This window comes from Cervus elaphus, chromosome 27, assembly GCF_910594005.1.
Source record: "Cervus elaphus chromosome 27, mCerEla1.1, whole genome shotgun sequence".
Lineage (NCBI taxonomy): Eukaryota > Metazoa > Chordata > Mammalia > Artiodactyla > Cervidae > Cervus > Cervus elaphus.
Genome location: NC_057841.1, coordinates 55,215,916 through 55,233,020, shown reverse-complemented (window position 1 = coordinate 55,233,020; position 17,105 = coordinate 55,215,916). Strand labels below are relative to the sequence as shown.

The following is a 17,105-nucleotide window of genomic DNA, read 5'->3' as shown; positions in this document are numbered from 1 at the left end:
CTTCAGCTGAAAATACTAGGTTTTCATCTCTCAAAAACATCGCCAAGGCATATTTGCTTTGCATTAGGTTCCATACTACAGCATGAAGAAAATCTATCTCTGTGATAACTTGGACATGGATTGCAGTCCTCAGTGATGACCTCTGAGCTGATTTTCCAGTACACAGAGAGAACAGGTAATAAGAGAAGCCCTGTGCATCATGACTCAGTGTGATATGTATAAATTTTTAATGTGAATAACTTTCCTTTTATCTGAGTTTCAACATAGCTCATCAACATGACACATTATTATTATAAAACAAACAATGCCTGTCAAAAAACCATATGACTTTTCTGAGACACTTAGGACTCAGTGTAAACCAACAAGTTCTTAAACCTTAAGGGGTTGAACAGCACAGATAACAATTAAAATATCATCTCTCTTTTTTCCCCATTAATTTGAAATGGCACAAACATTTGGAGCTAAGGAAAAATCATAAATAAAATAGCCTCTTAGAGAAATGCTGCTTCTATTAAGTACAAAGTTGTGTATTTATATATTTTTGTACAGAAAGATGAGTAATTCTTGGTACTGAGAAGAATTATAACTTGCTACTAACAGATGGCTTTTAAACCATGGTTAGAGTGAATTTGTTACAGTTGAAGGCGGTGATCTTCAGTAACTAGGACTTTTAGAGAAGACAGTTTGATAAACTCACCCACGCATAATACTGGCCACTTAAGATGCTTCTAATTTTATAAAACAAATTGGAAGGCATGGGTTGAGAATAACGTTGGTACTGTTGTTTCTATTATTATGAATGCTTTCATTGTACCTCCATAGAGTCACTACAATGCCTGACTCATGTTTCAACACAAAACAACTGTTGAAAGATCCACTAAAGCAAGTCTTCGCACTGCGGAAATGTTAGGTTACAATGCAATGCCCAACACCACCAGCAAGGTGGTGAAAGGACGCTTTTGAACATAAAAGCTATGTTCTGCTTTAGGTAGGCTTGTGCTCACCCTGACCTGTCCCTTAATTAGCAAGGCATCAATCTGATATTTGTTAACATTTTTCACCCTTTCTTGGGTACTGCTGTTGATCCCTGAGGCAGAAGGATTGCAGAGCTGTCTGGGAAATCAGAAAGCTCACAGGAAGAGAACTTTGGGAGGATATGTTTACCTAATCATTGCAGCTCATGATTGTCATGGTTGTCTCACCTGAAACAGTTTAATTTCATCAAGAATATACTCTTTTGTATTAAGGAGAAATTTGACTTCATTTTTCTTTGAATGGATGGACAATTATGTCAACACCATCTCCAATGACTGATGTGGAATATCATCTTTGATGGTCAGTTTTATATGTAAACTGGAGTAAGGCTAAAGTCTCCTCAATCAAACACTTATTGTTTCTGGGGAGGTATTTTTGTAGATATGACTAAAGTCCATAGTCAACTGATTTTATATAAGGGATATTATCCTAGATAATTTAGTGAGCCATATTTAATCAGGTGAAGGATCTTAAGAGCAGACTGAGGCTTCCCTGAAAAAGAAATTTCACCTGTAGGAAGCAGCTTCAGCTTGAGAGTTCCAGCTGCCTCTCCTGATGGCCTGCTCTGTTGATTTTGGAATTGTCCAGCCCACCATCACGATCAATTAAGCCAATTCCTTGCAACAAATCTCTTAGTATATATCTCCACCGATTCCATTTCTCTGGTCAACATACCTTGACTAACATATCAACTTCTTACATGCAATATTTTGACACACAAATGGAAATCTTTCTGAATGCCCTATATTCTGTACCATTCATTTGACTTTATAACAAGTGACGTGTTGCATGCAGACTTTACTGGTTTTAATATAACATAATTAAAATATCTCACTATAAAGCAGATACACAAATTTCTCTTTATAATTTTGCCAAAATTCAATTTACATATTTTGAGTTTAGGCTCTGTCAGTATCATTAGTTTTGAGTAAAATGAAAGCTGACTAATAGCCTGAGTAATAATTTGAAGTAACTATTAAAAGGCAGTTAAGAGACCATCCATTGTTTCCCCAATGGAGTCTCACCTGGCACCCCCGACCCAGCTACTTATCAGAATATATATTCTAACCAAACACAGTAAAGTAGCTTTTCATATCTTTCTATGATATCAGTAGTAAAGTTTTAACCCTCTGGACAGAGTAGTACCCAGATGACCCTAAAAATCCTGCCAACTTTTCTTGTAATACTATATTTTAGCTTAACTTTTTAAAATTTTGCATTTTATTCTAGAATATTGCTGTGGAATCTCACTAATAACACCTAGAAATTCTAGATCAAGTATAAGAAAACATTTAAAGATATATACAACATTCCATTATTAAAAGAGATTGTAATGCTTAGTCAAACAGCCCATCTAATGCTGTTCATCCAACTAAGTGATTCCGTAAATAAAGCAGGGATATTTCTGGAATAAAAAATTCACCATGGGAGGGAATCCACTCCAACAGTTCTGCTGGTTAAATAAAATTATTCTTTAGATTACATTGAATCTGCTTTACTGTAGCATTACCTACAGATAAATTTGAGTTTTACACAGTGGGATTAAAAAGAAGTTAAATTCCACTTTCAAGATATCTTTAACCAAGTCTTCTGATCCTAAATTTGGTGCCTTCAGGTCCAGATCTTTATCAGCAGAATTAAACCTGTGACTCTCTTCTAAATTAGGTAAGTGAAGTACACAGCAATAGGCAAAACCAGAAATGTTTGCTTTTCAGAGTCAGTCAAGGACATTCCCCTGAATTCTAGCCTGCAAATGTTCCTGCTTCTTTGTTGTGAGGGGTACTTGGCCAGACAAGTTTTAGATGGGCTATGTGTATGTGTATTAGTTGCTCAGTTCTGTCTGACTCTTTGAGATCCCATGGACTGTAGCTTGCCAGGTTCCTCTGTCCATGGAATTCTCCAGCCAAGAATACTGGAGTGGGTTGCTGTTTCCTTCTTCAGGAGATCTTCCCAACACAGGGACTGAACCCAGGTCTCTTTTAATCTCACTTTCTCATATATAGTAATTAGGTAATAATACCTGCATTTCTATCTTAGAGTGTTCTTTTGAGAATCAAATGGCAAAACTGCTTTCACAAATAATTTATAAAATTAGACATTTGATAGACATAAAGATACCTAATATTTGCAAATTATTTTCTCACTTGAAACACTCCGCTGATGGATGGATAGATGGATTCATTCATTCATTCATTCATTCACTGGTGACAGGATAGAAGGAAACCGATCTGTAAACGAAAGCTATTTTCTGTGTATATTTCTCAAAATTGTTATCTGAGATGTGTTTTCAGAGTTGGACTAATGAAAGCATTAACTAGGATTTTAAATCTAAATAGGTAGGGAAGTTTTGACTTAATGTCTTCTAAAGTTACTCAATTCCTTTAGCTGCCAAGATAATTTTCAATTTTTATTATTCAATATATAGCTCCATCTCTGAGTTATTTCACTTTCCTTTACATACTCACACAACCCATAGTCATTGCCTATGGTCAACAATATATTACTGATAGTTTAAGAGTTAAGAATTCAGGTGTTCAGTTTAGGCAGAATTAGATTCAAATTTTTGCTTTACCACTTACTAACTGCATGACCTAAAAAACTTACTAGCCCTCTTTCTTTGCCTAAGATTTCTCATCAATAAAACGGGGTCTATGAATAAAAAATTATTATAAAGATTACATTTTAAAACAGACAAAGCTTTATTTTCTTATCATGGATTTTTTTAGCTATATACTTAATATACCAATAGTTGTGCATAGTTAACGTATACATTTTAATGAATTTAGACCTATGCATAAACTATGATACCACCACTACAAATAAGGTAATAAACCTATATATCACTTCCAAAGACCCCTTTTCTCCCGCTGCTCTTTTTTTAATGATAAGAACCCTTGGCATGAGACGCCTTCTAAATAAGGTTTTAAGTGCACAATACAGTATTGTTAACTATCGGTACTACGTTGAACAGCAGATCTCTAAACTTATTCGTATTGCATAACCGTAATTTTATACCCATTGAACGACTCTCCATTTCCCCTCCCCCTCTCTCCTGGCAACCACCATTCTATCCTGTTTCCATGACTTTGACTATTTTAGATACCTCATATATGTGGAATCATGGTATTTACCCTTCTGGGACTGACATTTCACTTAGCATAGCATCTCCAGTCCATCCACTTTGTTGCAAAAGGCAGAGTATTTTTCCTTTTCTGTGATAAGGCTGAATAATATTCCATTGTATGTATATACCACAGTTTCTTTGCTCATTTGTCAATGGAAATTTGGGTTGTGTGAATACTGCTGTAATGAATATGAGAGTGCATATGTCTTTGAGATCCTGACTTCGATTCTTTTGGATATGTACTCAGAAGGAGGGATTAGTGGTTCACTGCAGATATGTTTTTAATTTTTTGAAGAACCTTCATATTGTTTTCAGCATAGCAGAAGTTGTCAAATTTGCTATTGCTGTTATGACTGTTATAAATGTTAAAATTGTTTTTAATATCAATGATCATTTACAGATTCATACAACAGCCAGACTCACTCACAATAAAGTGAGCTAAAGATGATAACACTGGATAGTTCAAAGAGCACATAGCTAGGAATCAGAGCATCTGTGATCTAGTTGAAATCTATACCTTTAGCTAATGGTGGATCTTAGCAATGTCACTCTTCAAGCCTCCATTACCTACCTCTTCAATAAAACAAGGGCTTTGGACGCGATGAATTGTGTGCTTTCTGCTCTGTTTGTAGGGACCTATAGTTCAGTCTCAGTCTCTGTAGATCTAACCCATGTCTCCTGTGTCTCCTGCATCGGCAGGCTGACTCTTGACCACTAGCACCACCTAGGAAGCCCCATCTAAGTAAACAGGCCTTTTTCACAGCAGGACTGGGACTGCGTATCAGTCTGCTCTGTGTGCAGTGCCCTGGGGGTGGTGGTCTGTTAAGAACTATCTTTTCCAATTATCATGGTCTCTTGGAATTCAGGAACACAAGCCCTATTACCCCGCAAGGCCAAGTCAAGGGGTGTGCACACATGTGTGGATTGTGCATACCCACTGACTTTAGCTAGGTAGCAGGAAAGGAAAAGAAAAACTTGCTTTCTTGTTTCAGGAAGGCATTAAGGACCATGACTTACTGTATGCACCCATGGGCTTCTGCAGCGGAACATATGAGTGCCTTGACTTGGGATGGGTGGGTGGGAGGTGTGTGTGTGTGTGTGTGTGTGTGCGCGCATGCGCGCACACACACACGCGTTTACACAGCTTCCTAGCTGCTTCTAAGTATGTGTGCGGTACTAAGTCGCTTCAGTCTTTTCTGACTCTTTGAGACCCAGTGGACTGTAGCCCGCCAGGCTCCTCTGTCCATGGGATTCTCCAGGCAAGAATACCGGGGTGGGCTGCAATGCCCTCCTCCAGGGGCTCTTCCCAACCCAGGGATTGGATCCAAGTCTCTTATGTCTCCTGCTTTAGCAGGCAGGTTCTTTACTGCTAGTGCCACCTGGGAAGCCCTGCTACTAAGTATAACTTTAAGTATAACTTCTAAGTATAACTCTATTCTAAAAGAATGACATAGGTAACAGTGCTTTTTTGTTGTAAAAGAAGATAATGCTGAAAGTAGACTGTCTTCTGCTTGTTTCTATCTCCAATAAAAAATGCCTTCAAACTCTTAATTCCTCAGTTCTATTTCTACTTTCTTAGAACTTATGGTCAAGAGATGATGTATTATTCGAAGAAAATACTTTCCCTTTATTCCCCTAATGTTAACCTTGTTATAAAATTGCTGTGCTACTGTTTCAATGTTTCAGGCCACAAAATACCAATGCATGTTTACCACTACGTTTATTCTTGTGTTGGCCACGAAGCATGAGAAAATTCTAGTATTCAATTCCAAATAACCTCCTCTGAAGAGCACTCAAAAATTAAAAACAGTACTTTAAAATTTAGTTGACTTGGGTTCCCACAATGAAATTGATAGCAGTGATTTAAAATCCTTGTTATAACTCTGAATTACTTTGTTACTGCAGATGTCTCATTATCCTAGTAAAAAGCACACACAACAAAAAACACCTGTCTAAAAAACAGAACATGGTAAAAGCCAATATTTGAGTCTCTACACCTGAATATTTATATCATCCAAAGGAAGCACTCTGGCATTTTCAATTTTCTAACAGCCAAATCAATCTATTCATGTATTTTAAAGGTACTAAAAACATGGGGGCAAATTTTGTACATTTTAAAGTGCTGAAGATTTATATAGAAAATCAATTACTTCCTCTTACTACACAGTGCATACATTACAAAATATATCCTGGGGACAAGTCAAAAACCACAGCCAATCTACTAGGGTAAGTACTTCCTGATTCCCTGATGCTCTTTAGCATTAAAGACATTCCCACAATTTCTAGGAATGCAACATAAGCCAGGACTGAGGCCAGGACACAGAACAGAGGCGAGGAAGACGGAGGCTTTGCAAAACTTGTTTTTAATGCTTAAAGAATATGAGGCTATCCTCTGGGTCTTTCTAGTCTTCATCTCAAATTAAAAATGAAGACCGTGTGACTTTTTTGCAATAAATATCAAGCACAGTTATAACGATAACTGTTCAGATGATGTTTGCATCCTCAAATTCATTTTATAACAATTAAAATGAAGAAGGAACATTTTAAATAAAAGTTGCAAGTTTGGAGTCCAGATTCCTAAGGATCTATAAAGATGGGAAGCGGCATTTCAATAACAAGCTAATGAATTCATCCTGTTGCTTTGCTTTTGACTGGAATGATAGGAAGCCAGAGTGAAGATGGGTTATCCCATGCTGATGAGAAGTGCTAATTTCCACATATATTTTAGATGAATAAAGATGTAGGACTGAATTATTTTTGGATAAAGATTTACTAGAGGGTATAATTGAAAATGATTGTCCTTGAGAGGAAAAGTAATAACAAGAGTTTGTAATGAGTAAAAATACTTTATACTTGGAACATCCAAATATAGCTTTTCCTGGAAGCATAGTCTTAACGGATTTATTAAAGATCTTGGAATGGATTCATCCTGGATTACTACAGAGTCAATATTCAATGAAGGTATCCTTATAAGAAGCGAGGACATACAGACACACAGAGGAAGTGATGCAAAGATGGAGGCAGATTTCTGAAAGATGTATCTCCAAGCTGAGGAATGTCAAGCGCCCACCAGAGGTTAGGAGACAAACATGAGACAGATTTTCCCGCAGAGCTTCCAGAGGGAATGACCTCTACAGAAACCTTGATTTTGGATTTCTGGTTTCTCTTGGATTGGAAAAAAAAAAAAAATTATGTTGTTTCCAGCCACCACATTTGTGGTAATTTGTTATGACCCCCTAGGACTAATATAGTATCTTTGATAAGAAAAAGTCTAATACTTGCTATTCTATACCGTGATCTTCTTAAGTGATTTTACTTTTTTTGAGAGAAAATTCCAAGCTCTTGTACATTTAGAGATTCAGAAGCTTGGCTTGATAATACTGAGCTGAATGTTTTAAATCCTATTTGGCAAAAACCCCATAAATACTAAACAATTCATGTCAGTAAGGTCTTTTGGCCACATGGTTACTACTCTTCATTTATTTTCTTGACTAACTCCTCCTTAGCTGTTCAATGGGCACAGAGTTAGTCAGTGGCATGAAATATTCAATCTTGGTAACCAAGTGTTATGACATTAGAGTCCTGATATTTTATTTGCTTTTCATTTTACATACATGGTTAAAAATACATAATTCACTGTTGCACAATTAAGCAATAATGACTATTAATATTTTGGTATTTAGACTATATTATTCTAAATCTTTTCTTAATAATTTTTTTGGTTTATAAATATGGACTCATACTTAATATTGATTTCAAACTGAGCTATTCACTTAATATGTTTTAAATATTTAGCATATAATTTAATATTTACATTTCAATATTTGCAATAGATATACAGCATTTCATGATATGATTGTGTCTGAATTTTCTAGGTAACTGCCTATAGTTAGATACTTAGGGTCTTTTTTTCTGATGCAATGAATATGTTTTTAGTTTAAAATTTTGCAAAAAAGTATGTCTGCAGAATTGGAATAAACTCCTAGAAGTTGGAAACCTGAATCATATATTTACAGATACATACACACATGCACACTTGTATATAACACAAATCTCCACATTGCTTTCTGGAAAGATTCTAGAATCTTTCTGTCCCACAAGTGGTATATAAAAGTTCATCTTTCTCATATGCTTTCCAAAACAATGTATCATCATTCATTTTTATCTTTATTACTTTAATCAAAGGAGAATGCTAACTCATTTTTCTTTTAATTTGCATTTCTTTACTAATGAGATTAAACATTTTATTAGGCTTGTTGGCCATTTATAGTTCTGTAAATTGAATATACATTTTTTAGGTTTTCTACTAGAATGCTCATATTTTAATGAATTATTTTATTAAAAAAGGAAGTTTCTTTTATACTTTTAATGTTTTTCATTGGAGAAGGAAAATCAATGGTTAAAAATGTTTCTGGGCTTCAAATTCCTATATCTATAGAAATTACACTAAAATTTTTTCAGCAAGATTTTTAAATTTTGGTGATTTCTTGTAAAGTAAACTACGTATATGTTGTCCAAATAGTCCAACGAGACCATATGCCTCATTTCAATTGCTTCTACCTTCTAATCATTTTATCAGGCAAAGAGACATAGCATCTTGGCTTTCTTTAAGCTTTTTAAATGTCATGGTGTTTATTTTCCTTTTTAAAATAGTTTTTATTGGAGTAGAGTTGATTTACAGTGTTGTGCTAGTTTCTATGGAAAAGCAAAGTAAAGTGACTGTACATATACACCCTTCCTTTTTGGGCTTCCTTCCCGTTCAGGACACCGCCGAGCTTGCAGAGCTCCCTGCAGAAAGGCAGTAGAGTCCCCTGAGCTTGCAGAAAGTTCTCATCAGTTATCTATTTTATAGGTGGTATCACACTGTCTGTGTCAATCCTAATCTTCCAACAGAGCGTCATAACTTCCATTTAGGAGACTTTGTCCAGATATAAAACAAGTCATGTGATTTTTGGCAATCTATTTTGGAAGCACACTCACCATTGCATTATCATTTTATAGGCATAAGAGGCACAAACTTATGGGGAAAAACTAAGTTGCTATCAAGTCTCATACTGTAGGCTGAGCAAGTAGCTTAAATTGTGTGTGTGTTTTATGATTTCAGATAGAAATTTACCAGTACTCTATGTCAAGAAAGGAATAAATAAGGAACTAGTTCTCATCTGTGATGAACGTTTACTTGATTTTCTGTAAGCTATGAGCTTTAATTTGCCTGCTGTCATGAATCAAGTTTATGTGCCATGACACACACACGTTTAATTTGATCCACCGATTCCTGCCTTTGCTATCTGCTTTGATTCCCAAACCCTCTGTTCTCGTTGGTACTATCAAGCCTCAAATGTTGCTGCTAGACCAAGCCATCCCCATATAACGTGCTGGATGGACAAGCAGAGAATTCCACACTTGTGCATTTACCGGAAGTGCTGGCTTCCCAGGGGACTGTCAAGAGGTACAGAATAGTTAACAACCTGTTGTGGGCTTACTTTGACCAACGACAGACAAGGGAGAAACGGCTCATACTTCCTATCCAGCCATCCACACTGGGCCCCAGTAGTTCAATTGGCTTCTGAAACCTCCTCTCTCCTACCCGGCCCCCCACCCCCAACACCACACAAGCACAAGCTGGCTCTAGATTTGTTCTAACTTGTGGCCAGTTCAAGAAGTCATCATTTGATTTATCTTCCTCCTTGGTTCACTTCTCTTGTTCCTTCAAGTACAAGTCCCTTCCTGGGCTTGTATCCTGAATGCATTAACTTGAAGGCCTGGCTTAGTCTCTGTTTTTCCAGGAATTGGACTGACACATATTAATAGTTCCAACAGTTAAAGGAAATATATGACAATTCATCTTATATATATATAAAAATTATCTTACTACTACATGGAAATTGGGTCCAGTTTTAACCCACCATGAATTTTACCAATATTGCTACAGAAGTAAATTTACTTTTATATTTATGGAAAGTGGAATAATTGTTCTCTTCATTCCCCAAACCACTCCTCTCTCCATTTTCCAGCCTCATTCTCACTCCTGGAGTTTGGGCAGAGAAGGCTCAAAATGACTTAAACTTGGAACCATGTGATTACATGATTTTAAAAGTTATTAAACAGTTAAATGTTATTTGATGACAGAAATGGTTGAGTTAGCAATACTAATATGGATAAAAATTCAATGATACATTTATTAAAATGGTGATACAGAAGCAAAACATGTTGTGATAGCATTACAGGGAATCAAGTTAAAAATATAAAGTTATTCTTGTTCATACCAGTATATGCCACCTACCAGGAGAAAAATGAATGTTCCCTTGAAGTGAGAGTATATTTTATTGCCGAGGCATTTGATTCACCAAAACCTTCTAAGACCACAGCACGGGAACACTGACCTGTGAACAGGTACCAGAGGTTATTTGGCTCCAGTGTTTCCATCTCACCCCTGCGGGTTGTCTTTCTGTGTCGAATTTTATAACCGGTAATAAATCCATTTTGTGTTCCTGATGGAGGAGGCAGCCAGCTTACTTTGATACTCTGTAAAATAACAGATGTAATTTACATCATTAGAGAAAGGAAGAACAACAAGACAGGATCAGAGAACTGACCCAAACCTAAGTGCAAATAAGGCAGAAATGCAAGAAGTGTTAGAGATTATCCCTCAGAACCAAGTTAAATCCATTCTTATAGCTGTGTGTCTGATTTTGACAAATTTACACAGTTCATTTGATTGATCACATTTCCACTGCAAATGCCACGAAAATGACAATAAATATCCTAACTGGTGTAAAGCCATAAGGAAATAGAGAATAGGACACTAGTGGATGAAAGATGTTAACAAATTTTTAGAAGTTACAAAAGAAGAAAAGCATTGTGACCAAGCCAAAGGAGAAGGATGACATCTACATACCTCCTTAAAGACATTAATGAAAACAAGGTGATCAGCATGACAAAATTCAGGGAAGACTGGAAATTATTGCTTCCTGAGTACCTTAGAAAGCAGGTCTAAAGCATGGTTTTGAGATGATAGAAGATGGATTGAAAGTCCTACCACATTCGGCAAAGTCAGTCAGCTAACCCTCCCTGAACTTGGAGGAGCCAGGATCTTCATTTTCTAGGGATACTGAAACAGAAGCTGCAGATTTAGGGACACCAGACACGGAAGAGAAGAGAGAGAAGGGTGAGAGTTAAGTCAGTGACATGAGTCATTCAAGTCTTCTTCCTTCGTCTGACACCTAGAGCAATGGCATCCAGGTGTGCACTTCCCAGAGAGAATATCAGATCATTGTTCTCAAGAGAAAATTGAGAAGAACAAGAGAAAACAACACCCAGGTCCCTGATTAATCTCCCAACAGTGAGGATCCCACTTAATAACCCCCACTCACTCATGCACCAGAATTTGCACTTCATAATCGCCTTTAGGGTACTGCATTCTTATGTAAACTGATAATTCATGACTATCAGACACTGAAACAAAGCCTTTGGCATAACAGCCGAGAGAAAGGCACGTAAGAGCGTGACGGCACTTGAAGGGAACAGCATTAGTGTTTAAAACAGGAAAAGGGTCCAAAGAACTGTCATTAATACCCTAATAATCAAAGAGAAGATACTGACTCAATAGTGTAGAAGTACAAGAAAAAGATTTTTAAAAGCCCATGACATTTATAATTTGGTTGCATAAATTAAATATGCAATAGATAAATTGGAAAATAAATTAGTAGAAACCTTCCAAAATTCAGGGCGGGGGGGAAATGACAATCAAGGGAAATAAGAGAGAAAAGATAAGAAATTAGTGGTTTAATTCATAATTTCTGACACTCAGTGAGATAAGAGAACAAAGGAGCAGGATAAAGAAAAGGCTAAAAATTAGCAACAAGAAAACAAAGCAAAACAAAAAAACACAAAATCCTTCTTTTGATAAAAATTTTGCATAACTAGAAGATTGAGACTTCATTCTGAAAGGGATTATGGAATATCTAACATAATAAATGAAAAGAATAACATTAATAAATGAAAAGAAACATATTGTAAGAAATACTAGAGAATCATGGGGAAGGGAGGATCCAAAATCTTCCAGAATGGGTGGAAAAAAAAGAAAAAAGTGTATATAAATTACAATCAGGAGTAAATATAGCATCAGATTTCTTAAAAACAAACAAAACTTTAAGATTGAAAAGAATATTTAAATCTAGAATTTCATGTCTAGTCAAATAAACTATGATGTGAGAGGAAAATACAACACAAATGTATGAACACATACTAGTATAAGTCTAGGGATATTTCAGATATGAATGGCTTCCAAGATATCCATCTGTGTACCCTTTACCAGGGGGCTGATGAAGGTATGCTCCAGAAAAATGAGAGGCAAACTAAGAAAGGAAAAGATCTGAAATCCAACAAGCAGAGAATCCAAAACAGAAAGAGAAATATGGAATTTTCAGAAAGGTAGTGAGGAAAACAGCAAGACTGGGTTTTAAAGGACACTAGTCAAAAGAGCACATACTGCATAATTCCATTGATATGAAGTTCCAGAATAGATAAAACTAATCTACAGTAACGCAAATCAGGGAAACAGTTGCCTATGGCAATTGCACTGGAAAACTGGCTGGATATGGGTACAAGGAAAGTTTTTGGGTAACAAAACTGCATCATAGTTCAAGTTTGTTATATGGGTGAATACAGTTGTCAAAACACATTGCTATGGGCTAAATTTTGAACTCCTCCTAACCCACCCTCCAAAGACCCCAATTCATATGCTGATATCCTAATCCCCAATACCTCAGAAAGTTATTTAGAGATAGGGCTTTAAAATAGGTAATTAAGGTTAGATGAAGCCATTAGTGCGGGCTGTAATCCAACATGACTGGTATCATAACAAGAAAAGATTAGAACACAGATACACACTGAGGAAGCTCATGTGATGACACTGGAAGAAGACACCCATCTATGAGTTAAGGAGAGAGGACTCAGAAGAAATAACTCTACAATAAATCTTGACCTTGGACTTCCAGCCTCCAGAACCGTGAGAGAATAAACACCTGTGATTTAAGCCACTTAGTCTTTGGAACCTGTTATGACAGCCCTAACAAATTAATACACTCATGGAACTGAACGTTTAGGGTTTCTGCATTTCACTTCTAATTACACTTCATCCAAGGAAGAAGCAATAGAAGGAAAATGAGGAAGAAGAGAAGGAAGGGAAAAGGAAGAAGCCTGGGGAAGGGAAATGGGGGTGTACGTGTGCTGAATTCTGACATAACAATAACGCAGTCAATGATCTGTAACACTGGTGAATTAAAATTAGGGAATTAAGGGCCATTAAAGGCACATTAACGAGAAACATAAAGGTACATGCCAGAAGAAATAACAGCTAAAAGTGATGGATATGGGAACCGGAAGGAATGAGAACAGTCTGGAGACAGGGAAGAATCTAGTGGTCTTTGTTATAAGCCTCATTGATATTATTTAACCTAAAATAATACATATGCAATATTTTGATGAAATTTTAAATTAATTTAAAAAAACAAACACACAAAATTGTTCTTTGAGACCAATCAAAAAATAAGTGATCATCAGAGGCAAAAATCCCTGAGTTGGGAAGATCCCCTGGAGAAGGAAATGGCAACCCACTCCAGGATTCTTGCCTGAGAAATCCCATGGACACAGGAGCCTAGCAGACTATATAGTCCATGGGGCTGCAAAGAATCAGACACGACTGAGCGACTAACGACGAACTAACTAAACTCAGTGCCAAGGAATGATCTCTGAACCCTCGGTCCACAACCCTAGGACCACTCTGATATTTCAGTTATGTGGGCCTAGCAGAGACACAACAGTGTGCTCCGTGATATGGGAGCTTGAGCCCTTTCTTCCAGATCTCCTACAAATTAGCTAGCTCTCTACAAATGATTCAGTTTATGTAAAAGGATTTTTAAAAGTCATCTAAAGTCACAGCTATTTGCTCAGCATTCAAAAAGAAAAAAATCAAAGAACATGTCAACTAGAATCAGTTCTCATCATTTGCAGTAGTTATTTTCTGTAAAGGTACTGCAGACACTGAATTTGGAAATACTGTAATATTGTTCCTAGGTAAAATAAAGTTCAGGTTCTACTGAGATTTTGGTAACAACATTTTTGTCAACTCATCAATACCTCACCTAGTTTTATATGCGCTCCTGTTTAATGGCACTTTATTTAATATCATCATTGATACATTAACATTGAACTCACAATCAAGAACACAACAGTGCACGGCTGAACAAAGCTTATCTAATACATGTATTTTCTCCTAAAGGCACACTGCAGCCTTTATGCACTTAGGGACACTAGACAACACCTCAGCGTTACACTTGGGGACCATTTTAACCAGCAAACTTTCCAAAAGAAATCAATAAATAAATGCCAAAAAGTGCATTTATTTGACCACAAAAGAGACACTTGGTTACAATATGAGAACTGAAAGAAGGCAACAGAGCATCTCCTTGTTCAGCCTCAGCTGGGAAATGTGTTCCTGGAGACACAAAGTTTTCACTGGTCCCCAGAGGTGCAGTGTGCAAGTCTCCAGATGACTGTAGAGACGCTGTGGGTACTGATTTGGGGGTACAAATAAATTTTAGCACCTAGGTGAATTTGCAGATATAGAGTCTACAAAAAATAAGAATCAAATACAATGATATAACTGTATTCCCATCTCTCTCTGAAAAGAGATGGGAATACCAGACCACCTAATCTGCCTCTTGAGAAATCTGTATGCAGGTCAGGAAGCAACAGTTAGAACTGGACATGGAACAACAGACTGGTTCCAAATAGGAAAAGGAGTTCGTCAAGGTTGTGTATTGTTACTCAGTTTATTTAACTTATATGCAGAGTATATCATGAGAAACACTGGGCTGGATGAAGCACAAGCTGGAATCAAGATTGCCAGGAGAAATATCAATAACCTCAAGTATGAAAATGACACCACCCTCATGGCAGAAAGTGAAGAAGAACTAAAGAGCCTCTTGATGAAAGCGAAAGAGTTGAGTGAAAATGTTGGCTTAAAGCTCAATATTCAGAAAACTAAGATCATGGCATCTGGTCCCATTACTTCATGGCAAATAGATGGGGAAACAGTGGAAGACTTTATTTTAGGGGGGCTCCAAAATCACTGCAGATGGTGACTGCAGCCATAAAATTAAAAGATGCTTGCTCCTTGGAAGAAAAGTTATGACCAACATAGACAGTACATTAAAAAGCAGAGACATTACTTTGCCGACAAAGGTCTGTCTAGTCAATGCTATGGTTTTTCCAGTAGTCATGTACGGATGTGAGAGTTGGACTATAAACAAGGTTGAGCACTGAAGAATTGATGCTTTTGAACTGTGGTGTTGGAGAAGACTCTTGAGAGTCCCTTGGACTGCAAGGAGATCCAACCAGTCTATCCTAAAGGAAATCAGTCCTGAATATTCTTGGAAGGACTGATGCTGAAGCTGAAACTCCAATACTTTGGCAACCTGATGTGAAGAGTTGACTCATCTGAAAAGACCCTGATGCTGGGAGGGATTGGGGGCAGGAGGAGAAGGGGACAACAGAGGATGAGGTGGCTGGATGGCATCACCGACTCGATGGACATGAGTCTGAGTAAACTCTGGGAGTTGGTGATGGACAGGGAGGCCTGGCATGCTCTGGTCCATGGGGTCGCAAAGAGTCAGACACGACTGAACAACTGAACTGAAGTGACAGTGATATAATAAACATATTAATAATTACAGAAGAACACAGCTATATACAATTAATCTGAATATTTAAGTTGTCAGAATATATTTGAAAAGAGTATGGCACTACTGAAATCAATTACATAGGAAACGAAGTAGCATTCTTGCATTCTTAATAATACGTGTTAACACTTTTTTTTGCACATATTCTAGACCTGGAAGTGGTCTAGGCACCCCACATATCTACATGAGTAATGCTTTTTATCCTCACAATGACCCAGTGAGTTAAAAGTCTATCATTATGGTCTTTGTACAATCATGTCAACAGGGACACAGAATGGTTAAGCAGCTTGAAACCATGAGGCAGTAAGTGATGGAGGCAAGATATGAACTGAGATAGTACCAGTTTGAAGCTCACATCTTTACTATTTAATGTTGCCTCTCGAGGGAGCTCCAAAGGCTGCGAGCCTAATTCATTCAGTTATTATTCATTCAAAATATATTAACTACATCTCTGCTGTGTCACAAGCACTAGCTCTGGAACTTCTATAAATCATGATAGTATATTCATTCTGGCTGAGGAAATAGAGATCATAATGAAAACAAAGTGCTAAATGCTAGACTAGATAATCCCAGAAAATACAATGAAAGTATAATACATGGAGAAGTTAATTCTCTGTCATGTGGTCAAGAAAGACTTGACAAGGAGCCCATCCTTTCAAAGTGACATTTATGGAGGGGATAGATAAGATATTTAAGATAGAGCGAATACTGAGAGGAGGCTCAAGGGGTCATGACAATATAGGGCCTCTTCAAGTGAAGGTCAAGTAACTACTTGGTGGCTAGAGCAAATGGGACATGTAGGACAATGTAATGGAAAGGCAGATTGAAAAAAGAACAGTATTTTAGGCCATGCTAAAGAAACACATGGTTAGATCAATGTGCTAATTTAAGGGATTTGGTTAAGTTTTGGGGAAAGATACTCATGAATAAAATAGCAATATATTGTCCTCTGCATCCAAAGAAACATAGCCTTAAATATGTGTATGCACACACACACAAAAACACACACCTCTCCTGCCTCCCTCCACACACATACATATATGCACATGCATGGGTGTGTTTTTTGCTCTCAAATATTTTAGACAGTAGTAAAGAAAACCAGATTGGATGAAGAGTTATCCCTTATATTTATACTCCACTATACATCTATTTTTATTTTTCAATGCCTCAAGACAGTCATGGCTGATATTTTTACCACTTTG

The 17,105-nt window shown here is 36.9% G+C and overlaps 1 protein-coding gene across 6 annotated transcripts in view; it reads right to left on the bottom strand.

Annotated features, from left to right (window-relative positions):
* The window catches only part of DCC (DCC netrin 1 receptor), a 1,228,196-nt gene that overhangs the window by 225,412 nt on the left and 985,679 nt on the right, over positions 1-17,105 (bottom strand). For all 6 annotated transcript variants that reach the window (XM_043889644.1, XM_043889645.1, XM_043889647.1 and 3 more), the window contains one exon: positions 10,543-10,684. In XM_043889644.1, the coding sequence (XP_043745579.1) occupies positions 10,543-10,684 (142 nt within the window). The remainder of the gene's footprint in view (positions 1-10,542; positions 10,685-17,105) is intronic.